General features: G+C 41.3%; 1 protein-coding gene across 8 annotated transcripts in view; it reads right to left on the reverse strand.

Annotated features, from left to right (window-relative positions):
- TJP1 (tight junction protein 1) overlaps positions 1-23,099 on the reverse strand; it is a 259,219-nt gene that overhangs the window by 93,101 nt on the left and 143,019 nt on the right. Inside the window, exon 1 of one of the 8 annotated variants that reach the window (XM_070358469.1) lies at positions 18,281-18,655. The exons of the other annotated variants lie outside the window; for them this stretch is intronic. Within the exon in view, the coding sequence (XP_070214570.1) occupies positions 18,281-18,307 (27 nt within the window). The 5' untranslated portion in view covers positions 18,308-18,655. Of the gene's footprint in view, positions 1-18,280; positions 18,656-23,099 lie in introns of those variants that run through there. 8 annotated transcript variants of the gene reach the window in all.

Raw genomic sequence — 23,099 nt, forward strand, 5'->3', positions numbered from 1 at the left:
AATGAGCACGGCTAGCACAGAGACTTTAACTTTTAAATACTGGTCTCTAGTAAAACAAACTAGAATTTCTCAGAGAAGGGGTTGGCTGCAGAGTTGGGTCAGAGAAAATTCAGGATGAACCTGGAGTATCATGCAGCATTAGAAATGAAAGGACTGCTCAAAAAGTTATGGGAATTTGTCAAAAGAACACAGGAATCAGCAGCAAAGAGTTTCTAGAGGACAAATCTGGAATAACTTGAGCAACAAAATAATAATAATAGATTTTTAACCCATAAAATAACCCATGAATCCATATGATGTAATCAAATATGAAAATGGGAAAGGGACAGCTCTTTGTTAAGAGTGGAACTTCAATTAACAAATGTGAGAAAAAAAAAAAAAGAAAGAAAAAAAAAATGTGGAAGGAAAGGGGGCTACAGAATTACCATCAAGCAAACTCCACCAATTGCTGCAGATGAAGATCCACCCAGAGAGGATAAAACTGGTGGGTGAGTGCTTGAGGATTAACATGATTAGCACAGCCTCAAATCCTCTCCTCCAAAATATTTATAAATTAGAAATATATTAACTTTTCAGGAGAGAACATCATCGTAACCAAAGTAAACATTACCAACAGTAAGATGTATCACATTATGAACTCCTTGACATGGTGTACAACATGATATCAAGTATTTTATAGTATTCTTGCCAAAAATGCACCATCTCATCCCAGTGATGAAAACACAACGGAAACCAAACTAAAGAACGTGAAAGTCGCTCAGTTGTGTCCAACTCTTTGTGACCGCATGGACTATACAGTCTAAGGAATTCTCCAGGCCAAAATACTGGAGAGGGTACCCGTTTCCCTTCTCCAGGGGATCTTCCCAATCTGGGATTGAACCCAGGTCTCCCACACTGCAGAGGGCTTCTTTACCAGCTGTGCCACTAGGGAAGCCCAAGAATACTGGAGTGGGTAGCCTATCCCCTCTCCAGGGATCTTCCCAACCCAGGAATTGAACCAGGGTCTCTTGCATTGCAGGGGGATTCTTTACCAACTGAGTTACCAGGGGAGCAAAACCAACCTAAAGGGCAGTCTAAAAAATAATCAGTTCTTTTCAAAAAGTCATTAACAGAGGGAAAACTGAGGATCTGTTACAGATTCAAAGACACCAAAAAGAAGTAACGACTAAACACAAAGTGGAATCCTAGAAGAGAAAAAGGATGAACTAACAAAGTTCAAATGTGGTCTGTCATTTAGTTATTATTGGATCGATGTCAATTTCTTATCCTTGATAGATGTTCTACAGTTACAGTTATGGGAAATGTAGGGTGAGTAGAATGAAAGATACAACTCTAGTATTTTTACAACTTTTCTCTAACATTAACTCAAAAGTTAAAAGTTTTTCCATAAACAGAGACAACTTACAAACCGAGAAAGAATGTACAAGCACTTAATTTCTAAAACATACAAACAACTCATGCAACTCAATATTAAAAAAAAAAAAAATCCAATCAAAAAACAGGCAGAAGACCTAAACAGGCATTTCTCCAAAGACATACAGGTGGGCAACAGACACATGAAAAGATGCTCAACCTCACTAATTGTTAGAGAAATGCAAATCACCTCACACCATCAGAATGGCCATCATCAAAAAAATCTACAAACAATAATTGCGAGAGGAAGATACCTGCATGAACCCAGACTGTCATACAGTGAGGTCAAAGAAAAACAAATATATAGTATAGCTTATATGCCCAATCTAGAAAAATGATACAAATGAATTTACTCGCAAAGCAGAAATAGAAACAAAGATATAGAAAACAAACCTATGCACAGCAAAGGGGGATAGGGATGGGATGAACTGGGGGATTAGGACTGACATAGATATACTATTGATACTATGTAGATTGGTATAAAAATGACAACCCACTCCAGTGTTCTTGCCTGGAGAATCCCAGGAACAGAGGAGCCTGATGGGCTGCCGTCTATGGGGTCGCACAGAGTCCGACATGACTGAAGCAACTTAGCAGCAGCAGCAGCAGATTGGTATAAAGTAGATAACTAATGAGAACCTATTATATAGCACAGGGAACTCTACTCAATGCTCTGTGGTGACTTAAATGGGAAGGAAATCCAAAAAAGGGATATATGTGTATGTCTAGCTGAGTCACTGCGCTATACAACAGAAAGTAACACATTGTAAAGCAATTATACTCTAATAAAAATCAAACAAACATCACCCTAAAAACAGAGCTACCACATAATCCTGCAACCCCACTCTTGGGCATATATACAGGGATTAAAAGATACATGCCATTATATATTAAACAGGGGCCTACTGTATAGTACAGGGAACTGCAATAGCAGGATCAGCAATAGCTCATAGTAACCTATAATGTAAAAGAATCTGCAGCTAAACACTTGAAACTTGATATTATAAACCACTGTAGTTATATTAAAAGTAAATATTCACAGAGCCAAAAAAAAATAGAAGAAAGAAGAATGATAATGACAAGAGTTAAGGAGCTGAAGATTGCTGGTACCAAAAAAATGTCATCTTGATTACATCTGCTTTGAGCAGAACATCTAAGAAGTCACATTCTGAACTATCATATATAGGCAAATTCATCAAATTCCTAACAAAACCAAAATTATTCTTCCTTTAGATGATAAAGAAAATAATCAACTCACTGAAGGAACCTGAATGGGTAATTAATATATCAGTTTTGTGGAGTTTCTTATTATTCATTCTCCTCACTAAACCACTATTTGATTTTCAAAAAAAAAAAAAAAAAAAATCAAAAGGTTTCAGAAAATCTTTTCAATTTCTAAATAATAAAATATATGAAAAACTATGCTATTTTTCTAACAAAGCACTTAATGATAAACAGCAAATTTGTACAAATGTGTACACTACACATTTCTTTAAAAGGTCACATCTTTAAAATCAGCCTCCTTACTCCACCTCAATCCTCAAACTAGACAAATCACAATGTCTGAGGTAAGGTCTCAGCTGCTTAGCCTCATGCAGGCTCACTCCCCTGGGCCAGACAGCTCACTAAAATTAAGGTGGAAGCAGCAACATATCAGGTTCAGTGAGAAGGAAGTAAATGCACCAGTTAGAATGACAGCCACTGGGTAGCTTAAGACTTCTTCCATACACAACAGAGAAGCAGCATGTTTGTTTTCACATAAAACTGGGCTTTTAAAGTAACCTCCGAAGTTTCATTTTACCTCAGACTTTCCAACCTGTGGAGCCTCTGGGCCTTCTCTTCTGTGTCAGTGGTCCCCTATCAGAAACATCCTGCCATCAAGAAGCTCATTCATCGAGCTGGACTTCCATTCCAGTAAATGCTTCATCCACTGCTTACAATCTTTTCATAACCTTATGCTCCTATTTCCAGGGCAAATCTGTATTACTTTTTAGCTATAGCCACTTGGGGCTCTTATAGGCATAGTGCCTTTTTTTCCTGCTTCACTAAGCTTGTTTCAAATATAAAAGCTTAATAAGCAAGTTTTAAATGTAGAAAAATAATCTGCAAATATCTAACACACACACACATATATATACATATATATATAATATTCACATTCAGAAAACACAAAAGAATTCCTATCAACAAAGACAGAGCACCTAACAGAGAAGATGGACTGGGGGCTTGAGGGGAGCACGTCAAACAAGGGGACATCAAAATGGTCAGTAAACATGTGGAAAAAGTACTCTACTTCCTTACTCAACAGGGTAATACAAATTGAAAACACAACTAAATGCACACACAACCACACAGGAAGCTTAAAAAAAAAAAAAAACAGTAATGAACTCTCTAATCAGAACTCAGCACTGGTGGGAGTGCAAACTGGTACCACGGCTTTGGGAAACTGGCAAAACTAAGCATGTTGGATGATCAATCAATAGAAACATGTCCATATATGCACAAGAATTTATGTATAAGGATGTTCATAAAAGCACTATTTTTAACAGTCAAAAAACAGAAACAATCTACAATAATCTAGATGCCCACCAATGATGCAACATTCAGTCAATGGAATATTACAGCCATGAAATGAATAAACTCAACCTACACAATCCCTGGTGGCTTGGACGGTAAAGGATCTGCCTGCAATGAAGGAGACCTGGGTTCTATCCCTGGGCCGGGAAGATCCCCTGGAGAAGGACATGGCTACCCACGCCAGTATTCTTGCCTGGAGAATCCCATGTACAGAGGAGCCTGGCAGGCTACAGTACATGGAGTTGCAAGAGTCACACACAACTGAGCGATTAATACACATAAGTAAATATGGATGAACGCTGCTCAATACTGGACAAAAGAAGCCACACATAAGAACATGTTTCCATTTAAGTTTAATAACAGGTTAAAAAAAACAAAAAACAAAAAACACCGCAGAAGAAAAGCTACTGGGGAAAACTATCCCTATCAAGTTATGGCCTCTGAAGTAAGACTCATCATAAGGTGCATCCACAATTAATGGTGTGACACTGAGGCATAAGTAAATAGACCAGTGGAATAATGGAAAAATTCTTAAACAGAAAGTAAAGTCGCTCAGTCGTGTTCGACTCTTTGCAACTCTGTGGACTATAGCCTACCAGGCTCCTCCGTCCATGCAATTTTCCTCCATGGAGTACTGGAGTGGGTTGCCATTTCCTTCTCCAGAGGATCTTCCTGACTCAGGGATCGAACCCAGGTCTCCCACATTGCAGGCAGATGCTTTACCATCTGAGCCACCTGGGAAACCCTACCTTCCAATAAATGGAAAATCAGTGTGTGAAAAGGTAATGTCTCAAGTCACTGAAATAGAGATGCACTTTTTAATAAATGCTGCTAGAACATCTGGGCTGTCACTTGGAAAAAACATATATTAGATTTATATCTCACCAAGCACAAGAATAACCTTCCAATAAACTTAGAGATCTAAATGTAAAAAATGAAATGAGAGATATACTAGAAGAAAACTTGAGTGGATTCCTCTTTAATGATGGTGTAGGCAAAGGCTTTCTAAGAATAACTCAATACGTAAGGGATATAAAATAAATTTAAGTACACAAAAAATTTTTAAAGTATGCCTGACCAAAATAGAAACATGAATATTTTCATTTCTTTAATTATGACTGAGTCTGAACATTGTTTCAAACCTTAATATCCTTTTTGTGAAATATCTTTTTCCCATTTTTTAATTGAGCTTTTGTTCTTCTCCCTGCAGTTTTGGATTTCTTTATGTATTAGAGCCACTGGCTCTCATACTCGGAAGCATGGTAGCTTCTCACACTTCCAAGTGTGAGAGCCAGTATGAGCCAGTATATCTAATACATAAAGAAATCCAAAACTGCAGGGAGAAGAACAAAAATTCAATTAAAAATGGGAAAAAGGTATTTCACAAAAAGGATATTAAGGTTTGAAAAGATATTCAAACTCAGTCATAATTAGAGAAATGCAAATTAAAATAACACAAAGAATCACAAGCTAAAATCAATGTCACTGGAAGAAATATCAACAACCTCAGATATGTAGATGATACCATTCTAATGACAGAAAAAGAAGAGAAACTAAAGAGCCTCTTGATGAGGGCGAAAGAGGAGATGAAAAAAACTGGCTTAAAAACTCAACTTCAAAAAACTAAGATCATGGCATCGAGTCCAATCACTTCAAGGCAAACACAAGGAGAAAAAGTAGAAGCAGTGACAGATTTTATTCTCCTGGGATCCCAAATCACTGTGGATGGTGACTGCAGCCATGAAATTAAAAGACACTAGTTCCTTGAAAGAAAAGCTATGACAAACCTAGACAGGGTATTAAGAAGCAGAAACATCACTTTGCTGACAAAGGTATAGTCTGTATAGTCAAAGCTATGATTTTTCCAGTAATTACGTACTGCTGTGAGAGTTGGACCACAAAGGCTGAGTGCCAGAAGAATTGATGGTAACTATCACAGAGAAAATGCAGACCCAGAAATCCTACAGGACAAACAATTCTGTTCCTCACCAGTAAGACTGCACCACAGGCGGGCAGAACAGAGCCAGATGGGGGGAAGTCTTACAGTTTAGAGACAGGAGACACACCAACCACAATGGGAGGTGTTTACTTGGATCTGGATTTTTTTTAAATATGTTTCAAGAGGAAATTGATACTTCAGACAAAAAAACTGCACAATGACTAAATGGTGGATTTTTCTCATTCAGAAGTTATTTTTAAAGTGTGGTAACAATATTAATTTTTTTTTTTTAAAGAGTTCTTAGACTTCCCTGGTGGTACAGTGGATAGGAATTCTCCTGCAATGTGGGGGACACAGTCCCTGGTCTAGGAAGATCCCACATGCCTCAGGGCAACTAAGCCCATACATCACAACTACTGAGCCTGAGTGCTACAACTACTAAAGCCCACTCACCCTAGAGCCCGTGCTGTGATGAGAAGCCACCACAATGAGAAGCCGACACACCAAGACTAGAGCGTAGCCTGCCCACTGCCACGAGAGAAAGCCTGTGCATACAGTAATGAAGACCCAATGCAGTCAAAAATAATAAGTACTTTTTTTTAAAAAAAACTACCTTTAAACAGAAAGAGTTATCTTTTAGAGATAGATACTCAATGCTTTGGCCACCTGATGCAAAGAGCTGACTCACTAGAAAAGACCCTGATTCTGGGAAAGGTTGAGGGCAGGAGGAGAAGGGGATAACAGAGGATGAGATGGTCGGATGGCATCATCAACTCAATTGACACGAGTTTGAGCAAACTCCAGGAGATAGTGAAGAACAGGGAAGCCTGGTGTGCTGCAGTCAATGGGGTTGCAAAGAGTCAGACAGGACTTAGCAAGTGAACAAATTTAAGTATTAGCAGACGAAAAGACAAGTCTGGTATTTGCTTTGAAATAATGGGGGAGAGACAATACAGTGGGTAGAAGTATAGATGGAACAAGACGGCCATAACTGACAACTAGGCCTGTGATGCTAGTGTGGGGATTCATTATACTCATTTACTTTTGGATGATCTTGAAATTTTCCACTTAAAAAAAATGGGGGTGAGGGGTGGGGTGAGGGGTAATTGAGGGGACTAGAAGTTAATTACTGAATCTAGGAAAGGCCTGACCAAGAATCTTGCGACAAGATGCCAAGCAGGTAAGCCATGCTTCAGGGGGCTGGCTCCTCCAGCAGCTGTCTCCTCTTTTGTAAGGACAGGCGCACACGTTCCGGAGACGCACAGCAACTTCTGCGAGTTTCTAGGCTAAATGTAATCTGGTCTATGAGTAGTAATGAGCACCAGAGAGAAAACTGTGCCCCTGGTCTAGAAGCGGCCTCAGATTCTAATCAAATAGGCAGCAGACAAGAGGTAACACACTGTTGTGCAGGACAGGACAGGGAGAGCACAGGGTGTTTTCTGGGCTCAGAGCAAGGCTCTCGTGGAGAAGAGCTGGGCCAGAGATCTGGCCGCTCCAGCAGAGAAACAGCCACTCCCAGCTGAGGGCATACCCAGAGGAACAAGGTTGTCTGGAAGCCTAGCTTTGACCTTGCTTTTTAAAATGCAGGAAGAACCTGGCAGACTAGAAATGGCAGTTTATCGAATCACAATCATCTTCAGCAACCTCAACACTGACCTGACCAGACACACAAAGGAAAAGCACCTCAAACTGGAAGGACCGGTTTGGGTGCATACCAAGACCCTGAGAACAGCTACAAGGAAACCTGGTGGGGAAGGTCCTAAAATGTGGGGTGGCTTTCAAAAGAGGCTCCGCAGACACTCTTGACCAGCAGGTCCTTCTGAGACATAATTAAGTAGACCACCTCCACCAGGACTGGACCAGGAGTCAGGGATGAAGTCACCAATGCAGATGCTGAAATGGGCTTATTTAATAAGCTGATAATCAGTTGTTTGAAGAAAAATGAATTGGCACAAATGCTGGGTGAACGAGGGATCCTCGTTCCTTCCAGGTGGAGAAAACAGTATGTGCAATAGCCCTAGGGTACAAAAGCACTTTCTGAATTATACTTTCACAATATCTACATTTATTACGTGCTCAACACTGTGTTAAGCTCGGTGATAACGAGACACACCAAGATGACCTTTGTTCTCATGGAGCTTAAAGTCTAATGGGAGAATCGAATGATTAAGAAATGCCACAACTCAACCTATTATCACAGGCTTAAATATTATAAAGGAAAGAATGCAAGCCATGAGACGAACTAAAGACAAACAGGCAGGAAGTTCAGTACCTGCTCAAAAGGACAGCGCAGGTTGAGAACGGAGCCCAAGGTGGGGGAGATGCAAGGTTAGGCTACAGAAGTAGGCAGGGGCCAAATAATCCTGTAGGAGTTTATTGATTTTATTATGAACTTTGGTCTTTACTTGTAAAGGCAATTAAGATGCAGAGGAGTTTTAGGAGGAGCACATGTACTGGGGCCATTTAAAAAGACTCAATGGAAAAGACTCTGATGACTGAGGGCAAAAGGAGAAGGGGTGACAGAATGAGGTGGTTGGATGGCATCACCTACTCAATGGACATAAATCTGAGCAAATTCTGGGAGACAGTGAAGGATAGGGAAGTCTGGAGTACTGCAGTCCATGGGGCTGCAGGGAGTTGGATACGACCTAGCAAGTGAACAAGAACAACAAAGGGAGAAGAGGTGTGATATATATTATATGTGTGTGCGTGCTAAGTGACCCTATGGACTGCAGCCCACCAGGCTTCTCTGTCCATGGGGATTCTCCAGATAAGAACATTGAAGTGGGTTGCCATGCCCTCCTCCAGGGGATCATCCCAATCCAGGGATCAAACCTGCATCTCTGAGGTTTCCTGCATTGCCAGATGGGTTCTTTACCACTAGCGCCATCTGGGAAGCCCCATCATGTGTTCACGTGTGTCTATGTCTGTGTGTTAGAGGAGAGGGATGTGAATGGTAGACAATACAGATGGAACAAGTGGAGAAATACGAGGTGCTCAGGTGAAAAGGAATTTGCTAATTGGTCATTCACCATACTGGACATGTAATCCAACTGGACCGGGTGCACTGAAGTAGGGATAGTTCTTCATCTCTAATCCCTAATTCATCAGAATAAAGACTGCAACTCTTCCTCAGCGTTATTGTAAAAACATTTTCAAAAGCAACTGAGTAACTTCCTCTGGAACCGCAGCACATCTTACTGGTCTGGGGCTCAACCAACCTCCATCCCATATTAAATAAACAAGTACACACACACGAATATACAGAATAAGTAGATGTTTGTGTGAGTGTACACACACAGAAATATCGTAATTCCCATACGCCTCTTCCCTGCTATTAAGACGGGCTCCACTGAGAATGCCAGCTAACAGGATAGTGCCCCTGCTTCAGGCACTAAGTGGAGTGTCCAGCACCCTGACTCTGCGCACTGGGACCATGCTCTCCCCTATAAGAGGAGAACACAGTGTTAACTGGTGGACTCAAGATGCCAATTCCAGAGCCTGAACTCAGGATACAGGGACAAACACACAAGGTTATTCAATGACAACCTTCTCAGTTCTTACACTGCCTGACCCCTCTCTGCGCAGGTGTGGTCTGGAGACAGATCCCTCTCTGGTCCCCTACTGGTCTCTCTCTGTGCCTCGACTCTCGGACCACATGCAAATTAAGAGCTTCATCAAAAGACCATCAGGAGAACCATCACATTGGAAAATACACCTACAACACATATAATCAACTAGCTTTTACCCAAAAATAAAAAATGAAGCAAGCCAGTAAGAAGATAATTCTAAAGAAAAATAGGCAAAAGACTCAAACAGGCCATTAACATGAAAAGTTGCTCAACTTCATCTCGTCAAAAAAATAAAAAGAAAATGAAAACTTCAGTGAGATTTACTAAAGACCAACCAGAAGGACTAAAATTAAAGTGTCTGATAATACCAAGTCTTTGTGAAAATGCAGAGCAACAGAAAGTCTCATTCACTGATGATGATGAGTATAAACCGGTATAATCTCTCTAGAGAAGACACTGTCTACTAAAATTAAAGACACACTAAACAATCCAGGAGCAATTCCATCTCTAAATACATCTTAGAGAAATATGTTCACATGTTCACCAAGAGAGCGATCCAAGTGTTCATGGGAGCATTATTCTTAATACTCCAAATTAGAAAACACCCCAAATGTCCATCAACAGTAAAATAAACTGTAGTACAGTTACACAATAGAATACTAAACAGATATGAAGATGAATGAATTCATAATGCCACAACACACAAATCTTTAAACCATAGAACACTGCCTGTCTTGGGGAAAGAATGCAGTTGGCAGGAAGAGCCTAACACAGGGGTCTTAGGGTCAGGACAGCAGCTCTGTTGGCAGGATAATGCTGCCAGGTAGGGATGCTGTCAGGTAGGGGCGAGGGAGGAAGTGAGGAGCCTGCAATGTTGTATGCCCTGACCTGGGTGGTGTTTACATGGGCATTCACTTTGTGGTAATTCACTAATGTACACATGCTTTCTGTGCTTTTACTAGATATTAAGTTTCACAATAAAAAAGTATTAAAAAAAAAAAAATGAAGTCAGCTGGCAACATGTAAGTCAAAGTAATTTACATAAAATCTGGGTTTCCGACCTGTCCTGAAAAACCAGACAATTTGGGCCTGCCTTCCTCCAGGCCAGTAACAATCTGCTGGGGTTGCGCAAACACCCTTCCTTCAGAGCAGCTCCTGCAGTCTGACTGCACTGCACCCTCTCTTCCACCCTCTGGTCCGACTCCTATGAGTCACAATGCACCTAACACCATTCCCTCCTCCTCTCCCTGACACTCCTTACAACACAGGAACGTAATAGCACGTGCATGTGTGAATTACAAAGCCTAGAATCAAGTATGCCATTAGCCAGAGCAGTAAGTTAACCTCAGATTCCTCACCTATGAAACAGAGGTCCTCGGAGTGCCTACAATTGCTAAGATCAGATGAGACAATGCACATAAAACAGTTAGCTTAGTACTGTCATGGAAACAGCACTCAGTATTAGGCGGCTTTTATTTATTATTAATACACATTTCTCATATTTATGCCTAGAATGTAAATCTGCTTGCCATGGCCACTATCTTCTGACTATACAGGAAATACAGTATCAAAATATGGGTTGGTATATGTTTAATTAAATATCCCTACATGTATCACTATTTAAAAAAGAAAAACAACATATAAATCTTCCAAAGTTCCTTTACAGGACACCACTGGGAAAGACTTCCTATGATTATACTTTGAAAAGTACACTTGTGTGTACTTGTTTTTGCCAAAGCACATATTTCTCCCCGTCAGGGCTTTTACTGGTCTCATCTGCGTCAGGTGAATGGATACTTCCAAAAATACACTTTAATGGATTTTAAGACCTCAGTCATAAAATGCCCTCAAAATTAAAACTGACTTTTCAAAGTAACATCCTCTGAACACCAAAAGCAGCTTATTTTTCACATACTTTTTGTGTCCTAGCCAAAGTATAGGCAAGTATATTGTGCCTAGCCAATATACTTATCTAATTCTTGCCCTTTAGTAAACTACACATTTTTCTTCAAAACCCCACAGAAGTCGAATTCAAACTGCTCTTTCCAGAAACCAATCTGGCAGTAAGTCCTCCCTAAAAAGGAACACTATGAATTTTATCCACAACTACAATGAAAGCTAATGAACTAGTCACCCTCAACACCCATCAACTAACAGACACCACACTGAGCAAGAGAAGCCATACACAATAGAATCCACACCGGAAGAGTCTGTTTGTATAAAGTTCACAGGCAAAACCACAGTGTTTACAGAATGTTTAAGTGGTAAAATTATAAAGGAAAACTAGAAAATAAGTACTATGGAAGATTCTTGTGATCTCTGGAGAAAGCAGGTTATGACAGAAATGGCCTGCTGGGGATGCCAGTGCCCACCATCATTTATAGCATTAAAACAGCCCGTAAGTACAGCACAGTGATGTCACTGCTCTACTTCTACCACTCACAACAATGCCTGGTACACACTAGGCTAGCAGAGAATACCTGCTGAATATAGAAAACAGTTTCCCAACTCCAAACTGTTAGTATTTCAGAGCTGGCTAGACCCTAAACAACAGTGACAGACAGCTTACTGTCCATTTTCCATTTCAGTACATTCAACATATAAATAAATTAGAATTGCTTTGTAATTCTTAACCTTTTTGTCCTATTCAGACTTTCACCAAATGCATGCATACAATACATACCTGAATGTATCTAGAGTGAACTGAAATTGTTTCTTAATTAACAAAAGAAAATGCAAAAGCTCATGTGTTACACCAAGTCCAAGCTCTAGATAGGATTCCATGATATTCCCCAACCAAAAAAGCACACCAGAGAGCTATGCTATTGTATCAGTAAGAAGACCTCAAGTGTGTTTAGAGAGAAAAACGCAAAATTATTTTGCTCTTAAAAATGACACATTTCACAACTGATTATGACAATATAGACCAACTAGAAACTATAAGCCTTTAGAGGACAGGGATATAAAACAAACTGTGCTCAACTAATGCTCACTGAACTAACAAAAAAGAACACCATTACTGAGGGCCTCCTAAATTTTAGCATTATGTACTGAATTGGAGAAGACTCTTGAGAGTCCCTTGGACTGCAAGGAGATCCAACCAGTCCATCCTAAAGGAGATCAGTCCTGGGTGTTCATTGGTAGGACTGATGTTGAAGCTGAAACTCCAATACTTTGGCCACCTGATGTGAAGAGCTGACTCACTGGAAAAGACCCTGATGCTGGGAAAGACTGAGGGCAGGAGGAGAAGGGGACGACAGAGGATGAGATGGTTGGATGGCATCATCGACTCGATGGACATGGGTTTGGGTGAACTCTGGGAGTTGGTGATGGACAGGGAGAACTGGCATGCTGCAGTTCATGTGGTCGCAAAGAGTCAGACATGACTGGGCGACTGAACTGAACTGAGAGGACAATCATAAATCAAGTTTAATTCACTTATCAAAACTGTGCACAAATTCAAAAGATCACTAATGACAATTTGAAAAGAGTGAAAATTCCTAAAGCAGCCAAGAAATAAAATGAACTTTCACTCTTTGGGATGTAGACTATTTTAAAAAACAAAAAATATTTCAGATAATAAAAAAAACAATTTAAAATTAAACCAGATATATGGTAATCTTATGTTCCTAATTAGTATCCAAGTAATATTCATTCCAATCTTCAGCTCCCTCTGGGCACGATACACTAGAATGATTGAGACCACTCATCAATCAACTCATTTCCCAGCATGCTACCAACGTTAAGTGAGTTAGGGTGTTCTGACATATACTGAAATGCACCTACACACAAATAAAAACCTGTCTTCTGATACATCCCAAAGTTAAGGGCTTTCTGAGATTCAGTATTTAACACATTAAATCTCAAATGGTATTTTATGGTACATATTTTGGCAACATTGGTTTTATCATGTTAAAACAGTGCTCTGAGTCACTATTTTCATCCACTTCTAGGATATAAAATGGAATTCTCTACCCCTGTAGTCACCACACACATCTTATTACTAAGGATTTGTTTAAGAAGGCATGGAAATCAAGCACCTGGCTAGCCCATCAAGGAGCAACTTGAACCCACTCTTGGCTGCAATAAATAAATTAGGAAGTACTCTAGGTCACGAATAGCAAAAGGCCTGTTTTTATTGCTGACTTGTATTAGAAATACTGTACTGAAACAGGCCCATCTTAGATTCAAAACTTGGTGAACTGTTCTAATGTCTCTTTCTACAAGATTTAAAAGTTAAGCTACAGGGATTTTTCAAGATTACCTTCCAAAATTCAGAGATGCAAAGCAAGTTCAAGGCAAATATTTCAGAAATATCATAATAGAAATTATCTTTTAATCTTAACATTTGATCAAAAACTCTACTAATAAAAAAGAAATCTGCTCGTCCCCCAGCTAGTCTCCAGCCCCAGGAGGCTCAGTAAGTGTTGGCCGTTGAGTGGGTGACCACACAGGGCCTGCGGTGAGCGGTGGCTAGGCAGCCAGGGACCAGTGGCACCACACTTAAGATTTACAGTCCTACTCCGGGTCTTTCATTAGATTTAATTTTTATCATGCCAGAGCTACATCAATAAATAGGATTACATTTCCAAATTTTTCACCAAAATTATTATTTTTAATGACATTTTCCTTAGCAGCATACTGCTGTCTTGTTTATACTCAGTTCTATTCTTAGAATGACACTGAGTTTACATTTGGTCTCTAATAGAAAAAAGATTAAAGAGCAAGTAAAAGTCAGAGCCAGTACATTGTTAACAGGATTGAAAAAAAGAAGTGAAACTACTGTAAACTTTTTCCTTCAAACCAAACAGGAAAGGGGACTCCATCTACTAGCCCACAGCTTTGAGAACTACAGATGGGTCTTAACCGCATGACTTGTAGGTGTGGATGGCTGACTTCTGTCACTTACTGACAGTCACCAAAACACAGCATCGGTCTTTCTTAAATACCAAATTAAAGTTTTCAAGTCCCTAAAATGAAATCATCACCGTTCTCAAAAAGGAAACGAAAAAAGGGTCTTTCCTAATAGCACAGAGCAATTTCTGCTACTGAACAATCTGGGGGGGCAGCACTGCGCAATCTGAAAAGCACCTATCTAATGGAACTGTCCTAAAATGAACTGGAGAGCTGTAAATGTGGTCAGGGATTATCAACCAAGGATATAAAGGACAATTCTAACCATAAGCGTCTACAATGTCAAACACACTAACATAAAAATTAAACATCTTTCCCTTAGATACTATAAAAATATTTCTAGTTAAAAACAGGACACATGTATACCTATGGCTGATTCATGTTGGTATTTGATAAAAAACAACAAAATCTTGTAAAGCAATTATCTTTCAATTAAAAATAAATTATACAAACTTGATAGGTACAGAAAAATATTACCACAGTGAAGCTCAATAAACACTGAAAGACACAATCAAGCGAATTTTCATAAAGCAAGGTGAGTTTTCAGTTTACCTTTAAAGTAGCAAGAGGGCTTCCCCAAAGCAAATACACACCAATCACAAAGTACCAAAACTAAAACTATGTCATAACAGCCACTCAAGACAATTCCTATCTACAAGGATTAATTTTGTAATTATTTTCATTCATTTAGCTATATTCTACAGTTTTTAACTTTCAAATGATCAGCTATTAAGGATACAATAAATCAATTCCTACTAAGTGGCGAAAATAATTTCCATAGTAAAGTACACGAAAATTTTGGAAAATTCTGGGAAAAAAATTCTTTTTGAGACAAAATGGAAACTTTTAAGCAGCAAAATCTGTAACAGAACAATGCTACATTTTATTGTTTCCTCTGGAGTGAACAGCTTGAGTCCACAAGCTGAACTTCCTTCACACTCCGTGATTCAACCAATGGAAATGTCTCTAACTATTCCTGTCATTTTCTCACATAATTAAACAATTCCTTGGTGAGACAGAACTACCCTCAAATTCCTGGTTTCAACTTTTGAATCATTTGCATCAGGTACACTAGTGATTCTGTTTGCAAATTCAAATATATATCACAGATTAAAACTTTTCCTTTATTTCTGAAGTTAATATGCACAGAGAAGCCCTTTCCACTGAGGGCTTTTTTTAAGCCTCCTACACTTTCTTCTAGTGTTTTATGATTTATCTTCTCTGCATATTTTTCAAACGGATTTTTTTTTGGGGGTGGGGATGGTCTAAGGGCAGAAACAACATATATATTTTCAAAGGATAGTCAACAGTCCCAGCACCCTATACTAATCCATCCTTTCTCCAGAAATCTACGATGATATTTTTATCACAGTCTCAATTTCCTCTCCTGTAGGCTAGGTGAATTTAGGGAAGTTACCTTATCTGTTTCAATTTCCACATCCATAAACAGGGGATAACAGCAGTGCTCATTTCATAGGGATACTATGAGAATTAAATCAGTTAATTCATATTAAGCACTTAGAACAATAGCTAACACACATTAAATGCTGATGACCATAATCACTAAAAACTCGTAAACACACAGATATTTCTGGACTCTGCGATTCCAATGTCCATTCCTGAACTAAAAGACTGCTTCAATGACTCTGAATTTATAACACATTAGATTTTCTAATAAGGCTTCTTTTTTTGAACTTTGACAGTTATTATCCATTTATTTTATCAGATAAACTTTCTCATCAACACATTAAGTTTTCTAGAATACCACACTGGAATTTTATTTGGAATTGTATTAACATTTATATACCAACTCTAGGAAATGTGATCTTTTCTACAATATCCTCCCCATTCAGAGTCTGTATTTTCTCATTTCACTTACTGAAATTTTATGTCCTTTAAAGTTACCAACAATCGCTGTATTTTTCCTAGGTACAACCTTTTTGGAGAAAGATTTAGTGGTATATATCAGAATTTTAAATGCACATACATACCCTTTGATTCAGAAATTCCATTTTTAACAACGTGACACACAGTACTACTACACACATGCAGAAAAATATAAGGCTATTTATTACAAAATCCTGGAAACAAGTTAAATGTGTATCAGTAACCATCTGCAGCCTATTCATGGAATGGAAAAATATTCAATCATTACAAAGAATATAGAATCAAAGATACTGACTGAGAGTTCTACAAACTATTATGCTAAAAGCAAGAAAAGCAAGCTGCAAATTCATGGTTTTTTTTTTTTTAAACAGAAGTAGGGGAAACAAAAATATCACATGTAAACTACTGAGTACATACACAGCCTGGTTCTTATTAAGCATTTTAATCATCTTAGAAAATTAAATGTGACTTGGTTGGTTATTATTTCATTTCCCCCATCTTTTATGGCCCTTCTCTATATAAGATTTAACGGTGGTCCCAAAACACAGCATTTTAGAAAAATAAGCTTTCAACTGACATTCTACTCAAATATTTAAGAATGCAAACGTCCAAAAACGTAATGTTTAACTAGTGATACTTGTTAATATGCCATAAAATCTCAACACCATAATTCATGAGGAAAAGTATGACTCTTTCTAAAGCATCATTCTACTATGGCAATCCACTGAAAACTTATTTCTCTCCGTAAGTGAAATATCCTTTTTGGATATCAAGTGCCAGAGAGCACACTACAGGAACACAGTGACGTTCTCTATAATATGGCAACAAAGCCTCTCCTCCCCGAAAAGGAAGTCCCAGGAAAGTAAATAGTGTAAGACTATTTTAAAATTATGCGAAAATTTGCCTTTTATTCTAACTCTTTAGATCAAGTTTTACCTTTAGATTGGTGTTTATCAATGTAGAGCAATAAAAGTACACATAAAAGTTTTCTTAAAGAGAGAACACTAAATTCCTTACAAGAATTTACTCACTGCTAAACGTAACCGCTAACTTCCAGCCAAAAAACAGTCTTGAGTTCAGAAACTTTAGGGCCTAATTATGCCTGGTCCAAGATGCTATGAATAAAACATCTCAAACAGAAAAGAAAAAAACCAAGCAAAAACATGAAGCCAGCACCCGCTTAAGCACCTGATACTACTTAAAGTAATAAACTGATTTTAAGCGAGATTTTTACTCTTCATATTTCTGCATTCCCGCAACCGTTTACGATGGAAAAGATTAAGCTGTACAAAAGGAGAGGAGAATATTAATTGATTTTTAGGAACTTCAGCTTTTTCATGTAACATACGAACTGGCTTGAAAGCACTGAGAAAATGGCACAGTACTTCAAAGCATATGAAAAAACTGACAGGAAAACGTTACTTTTTTAACGAACCCACGGATCTTTGCCAACTTTTATTTTTTAAAGTTACTGTCCATTTTTAAGTGCAGTGTGCGGTACTTTTGAAAGTGTAACTCGAATTAAACTCTTAAAAAGTGTTAGGAAGTTAGTTTTTCAAATGTCACCTTAAATAAATAAAACAGCGAAAAGAACCAACATACTCCACAGAGGCTGAGTGCCGTCCCAAAGCCGTGTCGCGGGCGCGCGCATACCAGCGACAGTGACATCAGACCGAAACCACACGGTTTCACCAGGGACCAACCACTCCCGCAAAGACTGCAGCCGCCGGGGTGGCCCCGGCCCGCCCGCCGCGCCCCGCGCCCGGCTTCCCGGCGGGACCTGTTGCGCGTCCCCGCCCGCCCTGCTCCCTCCCGCCGCGGGCCGGGGCTGGAGTCGGGACCGGGCAGCGACGCCGCCGCAGTGCACCTGCCCGGGCCCCGGCCGGCCCCGGCCCCGCCGCCCGCCCCTCCACGCCAGCCCGGCAGCCCGCGGGCAGAGGAAGAAAGGCCCCCAGCGGACGCTCCCCGCGGCGCTCACCTTGGCGGCCGCGGCCCTGGCGGACATCTTGTCTCTCCCGCGCCGCGCAACGATCCTCGGACCCGAGACTCCCCGCCGCCAGCCGCCGGCTCCTCACGCCGCGGCCCAGATAAACATCTCCCGGGAGCGAGCGGGGCGGGGGCTGGGGCGCCGGAGAGGCCCAGCCCACAGGGAGGGGACTGAACTCGGACAAAAGTCCGCGCCGCGCCCGCCCCGCCCGGGGCTCCCCGCGGAGTGCGCCCAGCCGGCGCCTCCTTCCGAGCGCTACGCCCGCAGCCAAGCCGCGGGCACGTCGGCCCACCGCTCGGCCGCCTCTGGGCCGCCGCCGCCACAGCCGCCCGCAATCCGCCCGCCGGCTCTTCGGGGGACGCTTTAGTACGTAACTTTCCGGGAACGAGCCGCAGCAACGGGACGTGGCGTCGGCGGGTTGAGCCGGCGCCGGCAACCGCGGACGACCACGCAAACCTGCCGGCCCGGCCCGGCCCGGCCCACTGAGCATGCCCGGCCTGGGGGTGGGGGCTGGGGCGGTGCGATCGACGGGGGCGGGGCCGTAGCAGGAGGGGCGGGGCCACGAGGGCGCGGGGCGAGCGGCCGGTCCGCTTCCTGTCCGGATGCGACCCCTGTCGCGGAAGGAAAAGCCCAGTTTCCGAAGTAACTTGGAGACGGAGTTTCCTGTTTGTTCGCTGCACGGTCCGGCGGAAAGCGCCCCGGAGGAGCGAGCCCCCCCATACCCAGCCCTTGCGACTTGGAGAGAGACGCCCCTGGCCACGACCCCCGCTGCCCTCCTGCCTGAGCCTCGCTGGGAAGTGCTTCCAGGCTGTCTTAGTGGACGGACCGACTGCCCCGCGAACGCTGGTCACGGGATCATGGGCACCCGAGGGCCCACCCACATGAGGCCTTTATAGAGATCCAGCATCACCTTCAACAGCCCATGTAGACAGGGATCCCAAACGCATATTTTGGGCATCAAAAATCCTAGGATTCTCAGTGGCAAGGGAAGGGGTCGCGCCGGGCAGAGCCGCGAGGACGTTGGGTCCACAGTCCAGGGGACCGGCCCGCAATGCAGACGGCCTCGCTAGACACCAAGGAGTATTTCAGAAACCTCTCCTGCCCTCGTTGTTCTGCACTCTGTAAAACGTGAAGCTCTCAAATGGTAACCTAAAGAACCTAGTACAATGCCGCAAAAGGTACACAAGAAATGGAAAAAAGCAGAAACGATGGTTTCCTCTTTAGAATTCAACTGTAGGGAAAATCTAACTTAACGAAGAAATACCTGCCTATCATACATAAAAATGAATTAAAATTTCAAACTAAAATACCATACATTTTGCAACCTGAAGCTACAGAACTAAAGTGAAAGTTGTTCAGCCGTGTCTGACTCTTTGCGATCCCATGGACTATACATTCCATGGAATTCTCCAGGCCAGAATACTGGAGTGGGTGACCGTTCCCTTCTCCGGGGGATCTTCCCAACCCAGGGATCGAACCCAGATCTCCCGCTTTTATGGAATTTAAAGCATTCTGCAAATCAAATCCTTTCTCTTTTCTCTTCCTCTCCCTGCCCTCCCCCCACAGAAATGATTACAGTCATTTTTGTTTTAAAGTCATGTTGGATGTGACTTGTTTTATTCACTTCAGAACTGTAATGAAAAATTTCTTATGAACATTTTTTCACTGTGGCGTTTCATTTTTTATTTTCAAAGGTGACTGTGGAAAAACCTTCCACATTATTAATCTACCCATTTAATAAGATGTGCAGTCAGCATGACCTGCCCAGAACCAGATACCATTCCTTTAACAGACCTAAACCTGGAAATGTTTAGAACAAACGCAGAGACCTTTCCTCTTTCCTCGTTTGTCACTTTTCACCAGGCCTACTGTACCTAAGTTAAATGCTAGATTACATAATGATATGTCAAAGATCTAATATATCTGATGACAGTTTTAGTTTATTTTATTTTTGCCATGGTTTTAAAAATAATGAAATTAAGCAAGAAATTTAAGCTTGAGAATACTATGCTTTAAAAATTACATTAATAAAAACATTTCAATAATTGTATGCTTTAAAATTTTTTCTAGTGGTATTTATAATATCTAAATTAAGCTGTACAATTTTTTTAATGTATCTCCAATTCTCTAAAGAATGAAGAGAAAGTTTTTGTCATTTGTAAAAATAAAGGTAAAACCTAGTTGTCAATTTAAAACCTATCTCCATTCCTACAGTTTATTTCTTAGAAAATGCTTTGATAAGAAGTGGAAAGCATAAAGCATAATTTCAGATAGTTGCCCCTTTAACAATGAAGAGTTTATCCACTAAACACCAAAAAAAAAAAAGTTTCACACTATACCACAACTTTAATGTCTATGTATGGATCTTGTTATAGCTCCTCTGGATCAACTACATAAGAAGAAATACAAGCAAATTTGAGAGTCTCCTTCAGAATTACAATAAGCTTTAACCAAGAATCCCTTTTGACTGCACAGACTATTTCTGGTCATCTGGAAACTAAAAAACCGCAACACTTAAAAGACAACTTCCTGTGGGATTTTTGGTGTCTGTGGCTCAGAGTGAAAAAAAAAAACTATGTGTACAAAATCTTTATTAATCTTTTAGAACCATTTATTAATACGGCTTTGACCAAGTGAACAACTATATCCATACCCACGTTTTATATATGTGTATTTATGTTTCTATTACCAAAAATAGCCTTAGAAAACTGTTATGTGTTATAGTATGAGCGGTGAGTTTACACATGAAATACAAAAGGAAAATATTATGGCACTGCGGAAGAAAAGGAGACAGTCTTGATGATGTCACAAAAGAGGATATATACACAAAATACTAGAATTAGGAGAACTTTATCAGAGCATCAGAAGAGCAATATAAAATAAATACTTCTACTCTTATTCTTACAGTGTATCTTAAAAATTCTAAAAAGTGCTTCAGAGTTTTCCTCCACCAATAAGAGTTGTATAACACTTAACAGAGAAATGCTTTGTGAGGCTCATAGCATTTCTTCATTTCACAGACCAGTAAAATTTCACACCCACACACACACAAAACCACTGGGGTACAATATAGGATGACCAATTTTTAATCTTACTTTATTTTGCAAAGTGAAAACATTTTAAAATAAACATTATGAACTGTACACTTAAAGATGGTTAAAATTGTAAGTTTTATATAGATTTTGCCGCAGTAAAAAAAAAAATACCAAAAGAACATTACATGATATCACCAATATCATTTCATTTTTTAAAAGGACATAGAAACACTAAAAACGGGACTTTTTAAATTCAATTCAGAATAAAGGACAATCCTTCGTAGGAAGAGCTCCTCCTAAGAAAGAGTGGGGCCGTACTTCTCTGAGCAGGACAAGACAGGGTCTCTCTTTTTAGGTTCCTGAATGTCACACAGCCAAGCCCACTGTGCACTCCATAATCCCATGGAGTCCAGGACTACAATCTCTCCTTCACAGCTCAGTTCCCCGCCTTCTACATTCTCCCAGTATCATGATCACTGAAATCCCCGTCCCCTCCAAGCCCAAGCACATATTTCACAGAGAAAACAGAAACAGAGGAATGGAAACTCCCTTATCTTCCTGCCAAATATGACACACCGACCCTAACACCCGGCTTCCCAGGAGGCAATGTGGTAAAGACCCTGCCACCAAATGCAGGAGACACAAGAGATGTGGGTTCAATCACTGGGTAGGGAAGATCCCCCGAGAAGGAAATGGCAACCCACTCCAGTATTCTTGGGCTTCCCTGGTGGCTCAGATGGTAAAGACTCCGCCTACAATGCAGGAGATCTGGGTTCGATTCCTGGGTTGGGAAGATCCCCTGGAGGAGGGTATGACAACCAACTCCTGGTGAGCTACAGTCCATGGGGTCTCAAAGAGTTGGACATGACTGAGCATGTGCGCACGAGCGCGCGCGCGCACACACACACACACACACTCTAACACCTGCTTTTCTCCTCGCTCCCTCCCGCTGGGTTAGGAATCCCATTTGGGGGGCTGGCCCTATCAGTTCTCCCGCCATCACCTTTGTCCTCCCTCAGCTAAAGGATTCTACCTCTCAAAATTCATGCTTCCCCTAATGTCTCCCATCTTAAAAACAAAACCCTCTGACCCACCCAGGCTACCTTCCTTGGTGTGTCAGCGCTGCAGCTATACAACCCGGCGCTGGGAGGACCCTGCACCTGGGTTTAATGCTCTGACTCTGAACAATTTTCATTTTGGATTTGTGTTTAGTAATTGAAGGTTGAGGGACAATGCAAGGCATACTGGAGACCTGGGGCCTCAGCTCACACTGGCCCTGGCTCCTGTGGCCTCTGGGGAGGGCTTCGCCAGGCAGTCTGTGCCTCCCTGACTGACAGGGATAGGCAAGTGCTGGTATCACAGCATCCTGCGTAAGCAAAGCCATCACTCACCTTGGTGGGAGGGGAGCCTCTTGATCAGCCCCTACTGGGGCTACTGGGGTACCCGGGCTTCCCAGCTTGGAGATTTAAGGATCCTTGCTGGGTGCTGTCTACTGTGGACGTGGCAGCTTGGCTCCCCTAGACTTTGTGACCAGCCCGGCTGTTTCAGTCAGGTGTTTGATGAGAAGGAGGTTCTGGTAGGCCCAGCAGACAAATGGGATCCCCAGGGTCCATGAGGGTCTGTCCTGGCTGTGATTGTCCCCAGGCCCAGGGGTGCCCCCCGGTGCCTGTGAGTGGGGAGTGGGGTCCTCTTTCTCCTCAACCATTCTGACTTGGCTGAGGCTGGTCTCTTCTACTGGCTTGAGAGACAACTCCAGGAACAAGCCCCGACATATC

Source organism: Bos mutus, chromosome 21 (assembly GCF_027580195.1).
Source record: "Bos mutus isolate GX-2022 chromosome 21, NWIPB_WYAK_1.1, whole genome shotgun sequence".
In the NCBI taxonomy this organism is placed as follows: Eukaryota; Metazoa; Chordata; class Mammalia; order Artiodactyla; family Bovidae; genus Bos; species Bos mutus.